Source organism: Equus quagga, chromosome 8 (assembly GCF_021613505.1).
Source record: "Equus quagga isolate Etosha38 chromosome 8, UCLA_HA_Equagga_1.0, whole genome shotgun sequence".
Taxonomy (NCBI): domain Eukaryota; kingdom Metazoa; phylum Chordata; class Mammalia; order Perissodactyla; family Equidae; genus Equus; species Equus quagga.
The window spans coordinates 40560745-40579338 of NC_060274.1; the positions used below are offsets into that span (position 1 = coordinate 40560745).

The following is an 18594-nucleotide window of genomic DNA, read 5'->3' on the forward strand; positions in this document are numbered from 1 at the left end:
GGTGCCTGGAACATTACAGTTCCTCCTGTGCCTTGGGAAGCGCTAGGTGGAAGCGGCTTGGGGTGAAGGCTGTGCTGTGGAGGTCACTGGACCCAGGTGGTGGCCAAGCCCTGTGCCTCCTTCCCACCTGGTGACAGGTGGCCTGTCCTGTTTGCCCCTTAGGCAGAGCTGCAGGCAGGCCTCACTGTGTCCTGATTTCTCTCTCATGAAGATGACAGGCCTCAGCTATGGAGGCCCCATGAGTCAGGTTGCCAACTTTGAGGCCAGCTGTTGGCTGATCTGTGCCCAGACAAGGGGACACTCAGGAGGCAGGGCTCAGGGTACCACCTTCTCTGCCTGCCCTAGGGCTGCAGGGACAGCAGGGGACAACCCATTTGAAGGAAGCTGGCCACGAAGCGGTGTCCTAGCTGCAGTCCTCATTCACCACGGGGAGGGCTTGGTCACTTGAACACCCCCTAGGTAACCCTAGGCACCCTGATTCTAGAGCAAGGTTACCAAGTGGCTCCTCAGCTTTGAGTGTCACCATAGGGGCTTGTTAGGAGCTACCTGATAGCCACGGATGGGGACGAGGTTCCTTCCCCTGGTTCCTAGGGTCCCCACACCTAATAGGGTGCGCTGGGCAGGCAGCAGGGGCCAGGCCCCCTGGGGCAGCATTTGTGGAAGCCCAGGTTCCAGGCCTGTGGAGCCAGCCCTGAGTGAGCGCTAGGGGGTGGGCATCTGCCAGCCCACGTGCCAGGCATGCTGGGGCCACGCTGGACTCAAGGCAGTGGGAGGAGCAGCCTTTATTGCCAGAGCCCACCCTTCACTTGGCCTTGCCCTGGGCAGCCACGGCCTCCATGGCCTTCCGTACAGTCTCCTCGTCACCCAGGAACCGCATGGGCTTGGTGGGCTTCAGTGCTGCATCCAGCTCATACACGATGGGGATCCCCGTGGGCAGGTTCAGGTCCATGATGGCCTGGTCGGACATCCCTGGAACGGAGGAACAGTCCTTAACCACTCCCAGCCTGTCCACTAGGCAGCTGCCTGCTCTTGCATTCAGCCGCCTCCGTGACCTTTATGAGCCACAGACCTGGTTGGTTGGCAGAAACCGTCCCGCCCCGACAGCAAGGCCACAGAAATGTGCCTAGAGAAGGTCAAGGCAGAACTGAGTGAGACAGAGCGACATACAGAAATAGCCGTGGTAAACCGAAGATTGAGCCGCCGTGACCTGGGGTGGCACCATCAGTCTCCTCAGCCTGATGGGAACTCTGGCCAGACCAGTGGATGTTTGGGTTCAAGAAAGACGGTAGACGTTTGGTTTCTAGAGAGTTCTAAATTCTAGACATCCTGAGCAGAGGAGCAGGAGTGCTCCTGAGAAAGGAGGTGGAGGAGGAACAGGGAGGAGGAACAGGGAGAAGGGCCTCCCCTGGCCAAGGTGGACAGGAGGCTGCCAGGTGGAAAGGGTAAGGTTTCCTGGGGAAACCCGACCCTGCCGGCCTCTGCAGCCCCTGGCCTGGAATAGCAGCTGACCTTTAGTATTCCCGTCAACCCCACTCCCTCGGCGTAAGGAAGGCTTAAGAGAGTGTTCTCTGGGCAGTGGGAGACCCTAGTCACATTCACCTTGGTGCATCCTTTTCTCCCAGACAGGGCTGAGAGGCATGTGGGCTGCAGGAAGCCCCCAGAAGGGAGGGGCAGAAGATGGTCGTTCCATCTCCTGGGCTCAGCACCTGGTGCGAGGCGTTTCTGTGGCCACAGCATCCTGGGGAGGGCAGACAGGCTGGCCAGGGCTCAGGCCTGCTTGTCTGTGCTCTGGCCAGCTCCCCATCAACTCCCAGGAGCAGAAAGGTTAGGGCCCATCACCCTACCTGTGTTCCCCTTCCCACCGTCTCAACAGGTGTGAAGGCCATTCAGATGCAAACTTAGACTGTGCTGATGTCTGAAAATCCTGTGGGCCCCTGGAACTGTCTCAGGTGGTAGTCGAAGGAAGCCAGCAGAGCGGCCCATCATGTGAGGAAAGTCTGCCCTCTGCTCTTTAGTGGGAACCCCACTACCAGCCTGGAGTGAGTGGGTGTGAGCTGGGGTCCTGGGAACTAGAGGCGGTGGGGCCCTGCCCCCTGTCCTGCCCCATATCCAGCAGCAGGCAGTACTGGGAGGAGCCCCATGAGGCCCCCACAACCAACCCCAGAGGGGGTGGTTGAGGCCCAGCCAGTCAAGTGACTTGTCCAGGGTCACTCATCAAATGGATTTGGAGCCAGACAGCCCTGCCTTTTCCCAGCTGGGTCCTTGGGTAACATACCACTCCTGAGCCTTCCCACCTCCCCCAGGGTTTGTGTTGGAAACTGGGCCAGCCCTGGGCCCCTCAGCCCCTGTGGCAATGTTTTTACTCACAGTCTTCAGAAGGAGACTCATTTTACACAGTATCCTAGTACATATGTGGAAATGAAACAAAAACGTGCAAAGCAGTTTTTTAAATGGTTTCTCAGCCCTCCCAGTTCAATTCTCTTTGAAAGCTGCACCCCTGGGCACTGACATCTGCAAAGCTGCCTCAACCAGGCAGCAGGAACTTTGCTGAAATGAGAAGCTGGGGGCTGACTGGTTCAGGGGTCAGAGTGTCACCTCCTCCCCCCGCCTCCACCCACACCCCATGGGAGGGTGGCTCTCACCTTCCAGATGCTTGACGATGCCCCGAAGGCTGTTCCCGTGGGCCGCGATGAGCACTCTCTTGCCAGCCTTGATTTGGGGGGCGATCTCCTCATTCCAGAAGGGCAGGGCCCGGGCGATGGTGTCCTTGAGGCTCTCGCAAGTGGGCAGTTCCCCAGGCTTCAGGCCTGCATACCGACGCTCCTGGGGGCATTCACATTGCTGTTCCCTCCCCAGACAGCAGCCCCCCAACTTGGGCTCCCACCCCCAGGCCTTCCCTCCTGTGCCCTGAGCCGCCCACCTTGCTGATGGAGCTGTAGTAGGGGTGCTTCTCATCCATGGGGGGTGGAGGGATGTCAAAGGAGCGCCTCCAGATCTTCACCTGCTCCTCCCCGTGCTTGGCGGCCGTCTCCGCCTTGTTGAGGCCTGTGAGGCCCCCATAGTGCCGCTCATTGAGACGCCAGGTGCGCACCACAGGCAGCCACATCTGGTCCGTGCCATCCAGGATGGTCCAGAGGGTGCGGATGGCCCGCTTCAGCACCGACGTGTAGCAGATGTCGAACTCCATCTTGGCGTCCTTGATGGCATGGGCTCCCCTCTTGGCCTCCTCGGCCCCCTTCTCGCTCAGCTCTGCATCAAACCAGCCACAGAAGCGGTTCTCCTGGTTCCAGGTGCTCTCGCCGTGCCGAACCATCACGAGGCGGTGGGTGGCCATGGCTGTGGCGGTGGGGACCGTGACGGTCTCTGAACAGGGACAGCTGCCTCCCAGGCACCCCAGCTTTATAGTAGTCTGTCCCCAGCCCCCACCCTGGCCAACTGCCACTCAGCATTCCAGGCCCGACAGGCGGCGGCAGGTGGCCAGTAGCAAAGCTTTGGTGGGGAGGGCGCTGAACTGGACTTAAAATAGCCCTGCCAGCCACCAGTCCCCACACGCTAGAGCTCAGCCTAGGTAGGGCTGGGTTGGGCTGCTGAGCAGGGCTGAGGGTGAAGGGCAGAAGTCAGGGCCTCTGACAAGCCTGAGAGGTGGGGGCTAGCAGGAACAGAGGGTCTCTCCAGGGAAAGACTCTCCCTGAGGTCAGGGCTCTCAGCCCCATGAACCCCTCCCTGCTCCCAGGGGGCCTGACACACACTCAGGCAGAGGCACAAAAAAGTCCAAACTGATTTCTCCTAGTCACTCTTAACACAACTGGGCAGAAGCTTGCATTCCAGTAAGGAAACTGGCCTCGTGTCAAGGGGAGCCAAGGGATGTGTGTGTGTTTGCCCATGCACATGTGTGCATATGCACACACGAACATGTGTGCACACATGTGCGTGTGCCTGTCACATGTGTGTGCATGTAGTGTGCATATGTGAGCTGCCCGTGTCTGTGTTGCATATGTGCATGCATGTGCTTATGTGCACATGTACAAGGGTATGTCTCTTGCATGTGTGTGCACGTGTGTGCTTATGTGTGAACTGCCAGGAGCTTCTCCCAGTGGCTCTGCTCTGCCCACCTTGGAGTTGGGGGGCTACATATTGGCAGGGGTCCCTCAGGAGTCCTAACCCCCCTCCCCATGTCCCTCTGCCCTGGCCAGCCCTACCCTCAGGATGAGCCCTGCAGGAGCCTGGAGCTGATGGCCAGGCTGGGAGGGGCTGCGATATCATCTCCACTAGTCCCCAAAAGGGACAGAGGAGGGGAAAAGGTCACTGTGGGCAGAGCCAGGGGAGAAGGTAGGGGCTGTAGCCCTGGGGAGAGAGGTCTGGCCTTGCAGGAGAGGGCACTGGGCAGCAGTGTGGGCAGGGGCCAAGGCCCAGCCAGACAGAGCTGGGTTTCCAGGACAAGCAGTGGAGCTGGAGGTCTGGTTGCCTGGGCCAGTGGGGAGCAGGAGTCCCTTTCTCTCTTCTCGTGTCCCTTTGTCAAGTTTTTGTCCACATCTGCCACATTCTCCCACCCTATGTGCCTTCACCCCAAGCCAGGCTCACCCCTCCCAGCTGAAACCACCTTTAAAAAAAAAAAAAGAAATCTAGGATTCATGTGCCTGAGGGGTTCCCGGAATCAGAGGTACTAGTTGTTAGGTTCATGCCCAGATGGCGGGAGCACCCAGAGGTAGACTGAGGTTGGAGCTGGGGACAATGTGGAGTTGGGTCCAGTCCCAGGACTTCTGCAGTCAGGTTTTGGGGGTGTAGGGGAGGAAGACATTTCCTCTACCCTCTCTGGGTTCTTCTGGCCAGAGACGAATTAAATTTACATGAGACAGAATAACAGGAGAAAATTAAACAAAGCTTTATAACATGTATACATGGGAGAGGCTCAGGCAAGCTGAGCAACTCACCAAAATGGCTGAAGCCACCACCTTAAATACCATCTTCAGTTAACAACAAAGGAGGCTGTGGGGGGTGGAGGGTGAGTCGATCATGGGAGATTACCACACAAGTACAGTAAACAAATGCAGATTTAAGTCCTTGCCTTTGTCATTGATTAAGAGTTTCTAGAGATAAGGACATCCCCCCTTCTTCCCTGTACAGAGAGGGAGACAACTTTACAGATGGAGATTTCCTTTACAATGTAAATATCTCCTAACAAAGGGCAAGCAAGTTCCACTCCTCAGAGCCTCCTTCCCGTCTGCAGTTTATTAAAAGTAACCAGCCCGAAATAATCCACATGCCAAAGAGACATATCTTGGGGTGGCCAATTCCAGGCCCCCACAGGGGACAAGGGCCACTGGGGCAGGACTTGTGAGGAAACAAGCAGAGCTGTGAGGTCGAGATGTCAAGTCACAGCTTCACCCTCAGGAAGGTGCCAGTCCAGGGCCCCCCACCTCCTCCCACACCACTGCCCACGTGACCACACCCTCACCCGGCCAGGCTTCTGAAAATGGAAAAGTGTGGGTGGAAAGCCAGCCGAGGGGTCAGCCACCTCTATACTTGGGCTTGAGTGTGTGAGAACCCCCAACCATGCCTCCCTCCAGCCCTCTGCCCACCCAGGGGAGAGGCGCCTGAGATGGAGGCTGGCACTGGAGGCCACCCTGCAGTCTTGCTCCTCCAGCTCTGTCCTCGTCCAAGCCACATCTCCTGATTTATGGTCTACTTTTTGTCCTCTTGACCACTGGCCAGGCCCTGGGGGTCCAGGAGGGAGCCAGGCGGGAAAGTCACATTCCAGTAGGGGAGGATAGTCAAGCAACTCAACAGGCTATTCTAGCTCGTCCTGGTAACTAGGAAAGAGTCAAATAAGGGGATAGGGAGACATGGGAGGGGAGAGGGCTGCAACTGTCGGTAGGGGGCAGGGGGCTACAAACAGCCCCTCAGAGGTGACATTTGAGTAGAAACATCAGAATGCAAAGGACTCAACTATGATGAGTCCTAGGGGGAGAGCATTCCAGGCAGAGGAACCAGCAAACAGAACAGCAAACAGGCATGTGGCAGAGAGGCACGGAGGGGCTGGGCCTGCGTCCTGATGTGGCAGGAATCACTGGAGCGTTTAAAGCACAGTTATATTTTTAAAGTCACTTGCGGCTGTGGGGAAAATGACGTGTGGAGGCAGGAGTGGAAGCCTGGTTAGGCTGGAGGCGGTGGCTTTGGGTTAGGTGAGAACAACGAGGCTGCTTGGCCTGGGCTGGGTGCAGATGGGGTGGCAAGGAGCCACTGGACTGGGGAGCCTCGCTGCCAACTGGAGGAGGAACACAGCAAAGAGAGCCAGGGGATGCCTTGCTGCCTGTCTGAGGGATGTCAAGAATGCTGGGGACCTCAAACAAGGGTCAGGACTGGGGAGGTGACACCCAGTTTCTGAACTTTAGCTCCAGCCTGACTTTTATGCATACAACAAGGAGTCATCGGGGATGTCGGTGTGCCCAGGCAGCTCGGGAAAGGCCCTGCCATGGGGTCTCCATACCCCGTAAGGGAGACAGACAACATGCAAGGATTGCGTGGTGGGCGGCAGTGAGGGCCCCAGAGAAGGAAGCAGCGCGGCAGGAGGGCTGCTGTTTCAACAGGATGGTCCTGGGAACGTGGAGTGAGCACCCTCCACTGGTCTCTCTGCTTGATCACAACTGTAAACCCTGGACAGACTCTCAGAGAACTGTGAAAAGTAAGTAGCAGCAGGTGAGTGAGGCAAGGAGACCAGATTCAGAGTTCCATGGAACAGTGGCAAATTGACCATTTTTTTTTCTTCCACAATTGCCCAGCCTGGACATGAAGGCAGCTTGAAACCTGGAAGTGCAACCAGAGTGGACAAAGGGCTCCAGAGGATCCTTCTGGTCCAAGGAGCAGAAATGAAGCCCTTACAGGTGGGGCGCAGGGGGCGGGGGAATCCCCTGATTTGTTCCCATCGTCCCCACCCCAGCTCCTGGGCAATATTGTGGAGATGGCATGGTGATGGCAGCGTCAGCTGGGCAGGCAGCTGAAACCCTGAGAGGGGAGCTACCCTCTAACCAGGGGAGCTGAGGCCACAAGAGTGTTTGGCAACTACCCGCTGCTTTCTCTCTGCCCTCCTGAAGCTGAGGCCGGGATGCAGCTGCAGGAGCTGTGCAGCAGGATGCGGAAACGAAAGCCCTGGGTTTGTGGCCAGAGGTCTTGGAAAGCAGGCCCCAGGGATCCAGTAAAGTTACAGATGAATTCCTGGGTTCCCTGCCAAGCTGCCCAAGTGGGGTCTGACCCTAGATGCACACCACAGGCCTCAGGCTGACCACTGGGTGGTGCAGACAGACCCAGGACAGATCTGACTGGTAGTCAAACACGTTATACATTGAGCTGGAATCACAGCCCACAGAAGACAGGTGACCTGATTGCCTGGCAAAACAGCACAATCAACATTCTCCTTAGGAGTTAAATAGGATCCAGACTCTCAACATAATTCAAAATATCTAGGACACTTTTGCGTGTGGCTGTCCAGTTTTCCCAATAAAATTTATTAAAAGGACTGTTCTTTCCCCATTGTATATTCTTGGCTCCTCTGTTGTAAGTTATTTGATCACATATGTGTGGGTTTATTTCTGAGTTCTCTATTCTGTTCCACTGATCTATTTGTCTGTTTTTATGCCAGTACCATACTATTTTGCTTACTATAGCTTTGTAATATAGTTTGAAATCAGAAAGTGTGATGCCTCTAGCTTTGTTCCTCTTTCTCAAAATTGCTTTGGCCATTCATGGTCTTTTGTGTTTCCATACAAATTTTAGGATTGTTTTTTCTATTTTGATAAAAATTCCATTGGAATCTTGATAGGGACTGCATTGAATCTGTAGATTGCTTTGGGTAGTATGGACATTTTAACAGTATTAATTCTTCCAATCATGAACATGGAATGTCTTTTCGTTTATTTGTATCTTCTTCAATTTCTTTTATCAATGTCTTAGTTTTCGGTGTAGAAGTCTTTCACCTCGTTGGTTAAATTTATTTCTAGGTATTTTATTCTTTTTGATGCAATCGTAAATGGAATTGTTTTCTTAATTTCTCTTTCTGATGGTTCGTTGTTAGTGTATAAAAACACAACTGATTTTTGTATACTGATTTTGTATCCTGCAACTTTACTGAATTTTTTAATTTGTTCTTAACATATTTTTGGTGGAGTCTTTAGAATTTTCTATATATAACATCATATCATCTACAAAGAGAGAAAATTTTACTTCTTTTCTGATTAAATGACTTTTATTTATTTTTCTTGTCTAATTGCTGTGGCTAGGACTTCTGGTACTATGTTGAATAAAAGTGGCAAGAGTGGGCATCCTTTTCTTGTTCTTGATCTTAGAGGAAAAGCTTTCAGCTTTTCACTGTTGAGTATGATGTTAGCTGTGGGCTTATCATATATGGCCTTTACTATGTTGAGACACGTTCCTTCTATACCCACTTTGTTGAGAGTTTTTACCATAAATGAATGTTAAATTTTGTCAAGTGTTTTTTCAGCATCTATTGAGATGATTACATGATTTTTATCCTTCATTTGGTTAATGTGGTGTGTCACACTGATTTGTGGCTGTTGAACCATCCTTGCATCTCTGGAATAAATCCCATTTGATCATGGTGTATGATCTTTTTAATGAGCTGTTAAATTTGGTTTGCTGATATTTTGCTGAGGATTTTTGCATCTATATTCATCAGGGATATTGGCCTGTACTTTTCTTTTCCTGTGGCAGCCTTGTCTGGTTTTGGTATCAGGGTAATGCTGGTCTCATAAAATAAGGCTGCACATAATCCCTCCTCTTCTGTTTTTTGGAAGAGTTGGAGGAGGATTGGTATTAATTCTTCTTTAAATGTTTGGTAGAATTCACGAGTGAAGCCATCTGGTCCTGGACTTCTGTTTGTTAGGAGGTTTTTGATTACTGATTCAATCTCCTTACTACTAATTGGTCTGTTCAGATTTTCTATTTCGTCACCCTAGTGGTGTGAAATATCTCATTGTGGTTTCCATTTGCATTTTCCTAATAACTAATGATGTTGAGCATCTTTTCATGTGTTTATTGGCCATTTGTATACATTCTTTGGAGGAACTTCTATTCAGGCCCTTTGCCCATTTTTTAAATGAGTTGTCTTTTTGTTGTTGAGTCATGAGAGGTTTTTTTAAAAAATCGTATTCTGGATACTAGACTTTTCCCAGAATAGATGATCTGCAAATATTTTCTCTCATTCTGTGGATTGTATTTTCACTTTCTTAATGGTGTCCTTTGAAGCTCAAAAGTTTTAATTTTGATAAAGTCCAATTTATTATTTTTTTCTTTGGTTGCTTGTGCTTTTGGTGTCATATTTAAGAAACCATTGCCATGATGATGAAGGTTTACTCCTAAGTTTTCTTCTAAGAGTTTTATAGTTTTAGCTGTTACATTTAGGTTGTTAATCACTTTGAGTTAATTTTTTAATATAGAGTGAGGTAAGGGGCAACTTTGTTGTTTCACATGTGAATATCCAGTTATCCCAGCATCATTTGTTGAAGAGATTATATTTCCCCCCATTGAATTCTTTTGGCACCCTTGTTGAAATCAATTGAACGTAAGTGTGAGGGTTTATTCCTGGACTGTCAGTTCTATTCTCTTGACCCATATCTCTGTCCTTTTTCCAGTATCTTATCCACAGTCATCTTGGTTATCCATTTGTACAAAACTTTGTACAAAGTTTTGAAATTGGGAAGTGAGTCCTCCAGCTTTGTTTAATCTTTTTCAAATATTTTCCTAGCTATTCTGGGTCCCTTGATTTTCCCTATGAATTTTAGGATCAGCTTGGCAATTTCTACAAAGAAACTGGTTGGGACTTTGACAGAAATTGCGTTGAATCTGTAGATCAATTTGAGGAGTATTGCCATATTAACAATACTGTCTTCCAATCCATAAACATGGGGTGCCTTTTCATTATTTAGATTTCTTTTGGTTTCTTTCTGTGATGTTTTACAGTTTTCAGAACATAAGTTTTGTACTTTTGTTAAATATATTCCTAAGTATTTTACTCTTTTGATGTTATTGTAAGTGGAATTATTTTGTTAATTTCATTTCTGATTGTTCATTGCTAGTGTATAGACAATTGATTTTTGTATACTGCAACCTTCCTGAACTCGTTTATTAGTTCTAATAGTCTTTTGGTGGATTCCTTAGGATTTTCTATATACAAGGCCATGCCATCTCGTGAAGAGAAAGAGAGTGTGTTACTTCTTCCTTTCCAATCTGGATGCCTTTTCTTTTCTTTTCTTTTCTTTTTTTTTTTTTTTGAGGAAGATTAGCTCTGAGCTAACATCTGCTGACAATTGTCCTCTTTTTGCTGAGGAAGACAGGCCCTGAACTAACATCCGTGCCCATCTTCCTCTACTTTATATGTGGGACACCTACCACAGCATGGCTTGCCAAGTGGTGCTATGTCCATACCTGGGATCCAAACCAGTGAACCCTGGGCCCCCGAAGTGGAACATGCGCACTTAACTGCTGCGCCACCGGGCCAGCCCCATATTTCTTTTTCTTGCCTAATTACCCTGGCTAGAACCTCCAGTACAATTTGAATAGACTTGAATACTTGAATACATTGAAAGCCCCATCAGACAGTGTTATAAATTCAGCCATTATGTATATATATATTTAAAGAGCTGAAGAGGCAAAGAATAGACTCATATTTATGCAGATTTTTACCATTTATGTTGTTCTTCCTGCATTCCTGATGCTCTGAGTTTCCCTCTGGTATCATTTCTCTTCTGTTTGAAAAACTTCCTTTAACATTTCTTTTAGAACAGATGCTCTGATTATGAATTCTCTTAGTTTGTCTTCATCTGAGAATGTGTTTATTTCATCTTCATTCCTGAAGGGTATTTTTGCTGGATACAGACTTCTTGGACCAGAATTCTTTCCTTTTAACAGTTTAAAAATGTCGTTCTCCTTCTTTCTGGCCTCCATGCTTTCTGGTGAGAAATCCACAGTCTTTCAAACACTTGTTCCCCTACGTGAAATGCATCATTTTTCTTGGCTGATTTTAGAATTTTTCTTGGTCTTTAGTTTTCAGAAGTTTTTTTTATGTATCTAGGCTTGGGTTTTTGTTGTTGTTGTTTATTTTTATTGTGGTTCACTGCACTTCCTGAATATGTAAGTTTCTATCTTTTCCCAAACTATTGTTAAGTTTACTGACTCTCCTGTCATTTCCATTCTGTTATTAAGCCTATCCAGTGGACTTTAAATTTTGGTTATTTTACTTTTCAGTTCTAAAATTTCCATTTTGTTCCCTTTATATCGTGTTTCTTGACTGATACTTTCTATCTTTTCATTCATTTTAAGAATGTTTACCAATACTTTTTGAAGCATGGTTATTATAGCTGCTGTAAAGTCTTTATCTGATAATTCTAATATCTATGTCATATCAGGGTGGGCATCTGTTGTCTTTTTTCTTACATGTTGAAATTTCCCAGGTTTTCATACACTCATTAATTTTGGATTGTATCCTGGATTTTGTTTTTCATCTAACAAATATTTATGAACTGTATTACAGAGGTACATTCCAGTTGCCAGGATACAAAGATAAAACATAGAATTCCTGCTGTCATGGAGCTTACAGCTACAGTCTAGGAAAGACCCAGACAAACAATTACAGAAGAATCAATCAGGGTTCTCAAAGAAACATGAACTAGTAAGGATGGCAGTGCCAGAGGAGTGGATAAATTAGAGAAGCAGGGGCTTGGGAGAAGTGACATAAGGACTGAAATATGAGAGCTGAGCAGGGAGTAGCCAGGAAGGGTTTCCCACAAGAAGGGGGAAAAAGGGAAGCATGGAAGGTAGAGAGTGGAGTGCTTGCTTCCTGGGACCTGATACAATTTCCCCCACACCCCAGCCCCCGGCAACCATTTTTCTTCTTTCTGTTTCTATGAGTTTTACTTTTTAAAAATATTCCACATATAAGTGGTACCATGCAGTATTTGTGTTTCTCTGTCTGGCTTATTTCACTTAGTATAATTCCCTCAAGGTCCATCCATGTTGTCACAAATGGCAGGATGTCTTCCTTTCTCATGGCTGAATAATATTCATTGTATATGTATGTACAACATCTTCTTTATCCATTCATCCATTGATGGACGCTTAGGTTGTTCCCATATCTTGGCTATTATGAAGAATGTTGCGATAAAAATGGGAGTGCATAGGGGGCAGCCCAGTGGCATTGTGGTTAAGTTCGTGTGCTCTGCTTTGGCAGCCCAGAGTTTGCCGTTTTGGATCCTGGGCATGTACCTACGCACAACTTTTCAAGCCATGCTGTGGCAGGCATCCCACATATAAAAAATAGAGGAAGATGGGTACTGATGTTAGCTCAGGGCTAATCTTCCTCAGCAAAAAGAATAGTATTGGCAGCGGATGTACATCCTCAGGACTAATCTAAAAAAAAAAAAAAAGGAGTGTATATATCTCTCTGAAATCCCGTTTTCATTTCCTTTGGGTATATACCCAGAAGTGGAATTGCTGGATCACATGGTAGGTCTATTTTCAAATTTTTGAGGAACTTTCCTATTGTTTTCCATAGTGGTTGAACCAATTTACATTCCCACCAACTGTGTATAGGGTTCCCTTTTCTCGACACCCTCACACAGCACTCGTTATCTCTTGTCTTCTTGAAGATAGCCATTCTAACAGGTGTGAGGTGTTATTGTGATTTCGATTTGTATTTCCATGATGATTAGTGATGTTGAACACCTTTTCATATACCTGTTGGCCATTTGTATGTGTTCTTTGGAAAATGTCTATTCAGATCCTCTGCCCATTTTTAATTGATTATGTTTATTCTTTTTGCAATTGAGTTGTATGAATTCTTTATATATTTTGGCTATCAGATATGTGATTTGCAAATATTTTCTCCCATTCAGTAGGCTCCCTGTTCATTCTGTTTATGGTTTCCTTTGCTGTGTAGTTTTTTAGTTTGATGTAGTCCCACTTATTTGTTTTTGTTGCCTTTGCTTTTGATGTGAAATCAAAAAAATTGTTGCAAAGACCAATGTCAGGGAGCTTACCCTGTATGTTTTCTTCTAGAAGTTTTCTGGTTTCAGGTCTTATGTTCAAGCCTTTAATCCATTCTGAACTGATTTTTGGTGTGGTACAAGCCCAGAGGCTGGGGAACCTTAAGTACCTACCAGGACTTCCTTCCCTACTAAGGCATAGGCTTCCAGATACACTTGATTGCTCAACATCATTAGTTATTGGGAAATGCAAATGAAAACCACAGTGAGATATTTCACACTGCTAGGGTGGTTATAATAAAAAAGACAAACCAAGGATATGAAAAAAATGGAACCCTCACATACTGCTGAGGGAATGTAAAATGGTGCAGCTGCTTTGGAAAAACAGTCTGGGCGCTCCTCAAAAAGTTAAACACAGAGTTACCATATAACCTAGCAATTTCACTTTTAGGTGGATATGCCCAAGAGAAATGAAAACATCCCACACAAAAACTTGTACACAACTGTTCATAGCAGCATTATTCATAATAGCTAAAAAGTGAAAATAACCTGAATGTCAATCAACTAATAAATGTATAAATAAAATGTGGTCCATCCATACAATGGAATATTATTCAGCCATAAAAGGGAATGAAGTCCTGACACATGCTACAACATGGATGCACCTGAGACAACATTATGCTAAGTGAAAGAAGGAAGACACAAAAGACCACATGTTGTATGATATTCTTTATACAGAATGTCCAGAATAGGCAGATCTATAGGGATAGAAAGTAGATTAGTGGTTGCCTAAGGCTGGGGGCGGAAGGCATAGTATAGGGAGGTTGAAAGATGATGGCTAAAGTGTATAGAGTTTCTTTTTAGGGTAAAAAATGTTCTAAAAGTGTGATGATGGTTGCACAACTCTGTGAATATACTAAAAACCACTGAATCGTGCACTTTAAATGGGTGAATTGTATAGTATGTGAATTATATCTCAATAAAGCTGTTTAAAAAACAGTAAAAGGTATGAAGGAAAAGAATACACCATGCAAACACTAATCAAAATAAATCTGGAATGGCTATATTAATATCAGACAAAGTAGACTTCAGAGCAAGAAAAATCATCAGAAATAACAGGATGTTATATAATGATGATACTAAGAAGGCATAACAATCCTACAACAGAGTTTTGAAATACATGAAGCATAATCTTATGTTACTGAATGGAGGAACAGACAAATCTACAATTACAGTTTGAGACTTCAGGACTCCTCTCTCAGTAACCAATAGAACAAGGAGACAGAAAATAAGAAAGAATATAGAAGAACTGAACAATAATGTCCACCAACTATACATAATTGACATTTATAAAACATTCCATCCAACAGAGTACACATGGAACATTCACCAAGATAGACAATATCCTGGATCTAAAACAGATCTTGACAAATTTAAATGAGTTAAAATCATACCTAGCATGTTCTATGATCATAATGGAATTCAATTAATAATCAATAATGGAAAGATTAACAGGAAAATCTTCCAACACTGGACATTGAACCCAACACTGTTCTAAATAATCCATGGGTCAAAGAGGCAGTCTCAAGGGAAATTCGAAAATATTATGAGTGAAAATGAAAATACAAAATACCAAAATTATGGGATGCAGCTAAAGTAGTGCTTGGAGAGGGAATTTAGAGTATTATATGCTTAAATTAGAAAAGAAGACAGGTCTCAAATCAACAATCAAAGCTGCTACCACAAGCAGAAACAAGGTAATAATAAAGATAAGAGCAGAAATCAATGAAATTAACAAAGAAGGGGGGAAAAAATCAATGAACACAAAAGCTGGTTGTTTGAAAAGATCAATATAATTATTAAGCCTCTGGCTAGATAAGAAAGAATGATTGATTGATTTGATATTACCAATATCAGGAAGGAAAGGAAGGACATTCTTACAGGCAAATGACATTAAAAGGGTAACAAGGGCATAGAGTACTACAAACAACTCTACGTACATAAATTCAGTAACTCAGATAAAATGGACCAATTCCTTGAATGTCACAAACTACCAAAACTCACCCAAGAGAAATAGGTAATCTGAATAGTCCTGTATCTATTAAAGAAATTGAATTCATAGGTTAAAAACTTTCAAAAAAGAACTCTGTAGGCCCAGAAGTTTTCACTGGTGCAGTATATCAAACTTGAAAGACAAAATAATAATTCTACACAATCTCTTCCAGAAAACAAAAGAGGAGGGAACACTTCCCAACAAAGTTTATGAAGTCAGTGATAACCTGATACCAAACCAGATAAAGGCAGTACAGGAACAGAAAACTAGAGGCCGATATCCTTCATGAACATAGACACAAAAATCACCCACAAAATACTAGCAAATCAAACCTAGTGACACATGAAAAATAATAATACACCAAGACCAAATGGGATTTATCCCAGGAAGGGAAAGCTGGCTCAATATTCCATAAACCAACCAATGTTACAGTTAAAGAAAAATTTAACATGATCATATCACTTGCAGAAAAAGCATCTGATAAAATTCAACACCCAATCATTGTAAAAACTCTCAGAAACCTAGGAATAAAAATGGACTTCCACAACCTGATAAAGGGTGTCTACAAAAACCCTACCTCTAACATCATACTTAATGGTGAAACATTGAAACCTAAGATTAAGAACAAAGCAAAGATACCCATTCTTACCACTCCTATGCAACACAGTACAGGAAGCCCTTGCCAGTGCAATAAGGCAAGAAAAAGAAAGAAAAGGCATCCAGATTGGAAAAAGAGAAATGAAATTTTTCCTATTCACAGACATGATTATTTATGTAGACAGCTGAATGAAATCCACTAAAAATCTTTTAAAACTAAAAGTGAGATTTGTAAGGTTTCAGGATACAAGATCAACACAAGAAAATCAATTGATTTCTATATGCTAGCAATAAACAACTAGAAACAGAAACAAAATTGTGTAATAGCTCCAAGAGAATGAAATGATTAGGTATAAATCTAAAAAAACGTGCTGGGTCTGTATGTGGAAAAACTACAAAACACTGATGAAAAAAATCAAAGAAGACCAAAATAAATGGAAAGACAAACTGTGTTCATGAATTGAAAGATTCAATATAGTTAAGATGTTAGTTTCCCCAAATTGTTCTAGATTCAGTGCAATTCCAGTCAAAATACCAAAAGATTATTTTTAGATACAAACAAGCTGACTCAAAAGTTTATATGGAAAGTCAAAGGAAACAGAATAGCCAAAACAATGTTAAAAAGAACCAAGTTAGAGGACTCACACTACCTCATATTAAGCATTACTCTAAAATTCAAGTTAATCAAATTAAAATTGTCTTTTTGAAGCGATAGACACGGAGATAAATGGAATAGAACAGAATCCAGAAATAGCACCACACAAAAACAGCCAACTGATTTTTTACAAAGGTTCAAGGACAATTCAGTAGACAAAGGACAGTGTTTCCAACAGATGGCGCTAGAACAATTGGGCATCCGTATGCAAATAAATGAACCTCAATCTAAACCCACACTTTAAACAAAAATTAACAAAAATTAGATCATAAATCTAAATGTAAACTGTAAAACTACAGAGGAAAACAGAGAAAATGTTTGTAACTTGGGGTCAGAGACTTGACCCAAAAGTATGAGGGAAAAAAACCTGGTAAATTGATAAACTGGTAACCTTATCAAAATTAAAGTCTTCTGCTCTGAAAAATACATTAGTAAGAGAATGAAAACATAACCTACATACTGGGAGAAAATATTTACAAATCACGTAACTAGCAAAGGACTTATGTACAAAATGCATGAAGAACTTTCAAAATTCAATAGTAAGAAAACTAATTTTTTTAATAGGCAAAAAACTTGGACGCTCCACCAGAGAATATACAGATGGCAAATAAGCTGATGAAAAATGCTTGACATGGTAAGATGTTAGAGGAATGCAAATTAAAGCCACAGTCAGCTCCTGCTCCATACCTACTAGAGCAGTTACACAAATACTGGAAATAGCACGTGCTGGCAAGGATACGGAGCACCAGGCTGCTGGAAAATGTGAACGTACACGTGTGGCTCACATTGCTAGAGGACTGCAAGATGATACGTGCCCTCTGGAAAACAACTGACACTGTCTTATAAAGTTAAACACACACCATGTAACCCAGTAATCTTATGTCTTAGAGAAATGAAAACCTATGTTCACACAAAAACCTGGATATGCCTGTCTATAGCTGGTCTATTCATAATCAGCAAAACCTGGAAACAACTCAAGTGTTCTTCAGCAGGTGATGGAGAAACTGTGGACTGTCCATGGCCTGGAATACTATATGCAGTAAGAAATACGCAGTAATGCAATATGCAGTAAGAAAGCAGACTAGCAGCAACCTGGCTGGATCTCAGAGGCATTATGCTGAGTGAGAGGGGCCAGGCTCAAAAGGTTACATGTAGTCTTGTTCTACTTATGTGACGTTCTGGGGAAGGCAAACCACAGGGACAGAGAACAACCAGATGAGTGGGTCAGGGGTGGGGGAAGATGTGACCATATGGGACAGCATGAAGGGCTGTCCCGATTTTGGTGGAGGTGAATGAGTCTACATGTGTGTAAAAACTCATAAAACTACACCAGGAGTCACTTGACTACATGTTAAATTTAAAAAATATTCTTTAATGTGGTGAGTGGTCAGGGAAGTCCCCATTTGACAAAGAGACTTTTGAGTCAGAAGAGTAATTTCAAGTGGATGGTCTGGCGATGGCAAAGGCCCTGAGGTCAGAGCATGCCTGAGGATTTGAGGAAGAGAGGACACCAAGCAGCCAGCCGCCCTCGGTGAGAGGGTGAGCCACCCACTGGCTGTGTGGGTGTCTGGGGCAGTAGGGGTGGGAAAGCAGCGAGGCAGGAAGACACCTGGTTTGTTCACAGAGCAGCAGGGACAAGTGGCTCCTGAGAGAGGGAACAAGCAGGAGGGGAGGCTGGTGTGGGGAGCAGATATGGTAGGTCCCTGGGGCCACTGTGAGGACTTTGAATTTACTGGGTGAGGAGGGGAACCGCTGGAGGGCTTTGAGCAAGCAGTGACACACATGACCTATTTTTAAAAGACTTCTGAGAACAGACCTTACAAGGGCAAAGACAGAGAGGGGAAGCCTGGTTGGGGGGTGCGGGGCTGACCGGGCAGGAGGCTGGCAGGTGTTGAAAGTTCTCTTCCTCCCAACTCCCTACCCGTGGCCCTCTCCTCCTCCAGATAGCGGCTGCACCCCACTGTAGACTCCTAGCCAGCAAGAGCTCCAGCCGCCCCCTCCCTGCTTGGAGGCCCCAGGCTGGAAGCTGCCAATCAGGCACCGTGCCAAGCACTTGCCGGCCACCGCATCAGGCTCTCCAGCAACCTCACGAAGAAGGCCCTGTTCAGGTCCCCACTGTACAGAGGAGGAGCCTGAGGCCTCTGGCCCAGGGTCACACAGCCATGATGCCCCTACCGCACCAACCCCCCACAGTGGAGGGGGGCCACGCACCCAGGCAGGACTGACCTCTGGGCAGAACCAGGCACCACGCTCCCCAGTCACTCACACCAGCAGCACATTCAGAGAACAGGGCTTGG

The 18594-nt window shown here is 45.5% G+C and overlaps 1 protein-coding gene across 1 annotated transcript; it reads right to left on the minus strand.

The window, feature by feature from the left end:
• Window positions 1-767: 767 nt before the first annotated feature.
• On the minus strand, window positions 768-3394 carry PGAM2 (phosphoglycerate mutase 2). The gene is made up of 3 exons (XM_046669623.1): window positions 2921-3394; window positions 2643-2823; window positions 768-969 (listed from the first exon to the last, which is right to left on the minus strand). The coding sequence occupies exons 1-3, from the start codon at window positions 3332-3334 to the stop codon at window positions 803-805; spliced, it is 762 nt and encodes a 253-aa protein (XP_046525579.1). The 5' UTR covers window positions 3335-3394; the 3' UTR covers window positions 768-802.
• Window positions 3395-18594: the final 15200 nt, after the last annotated feature.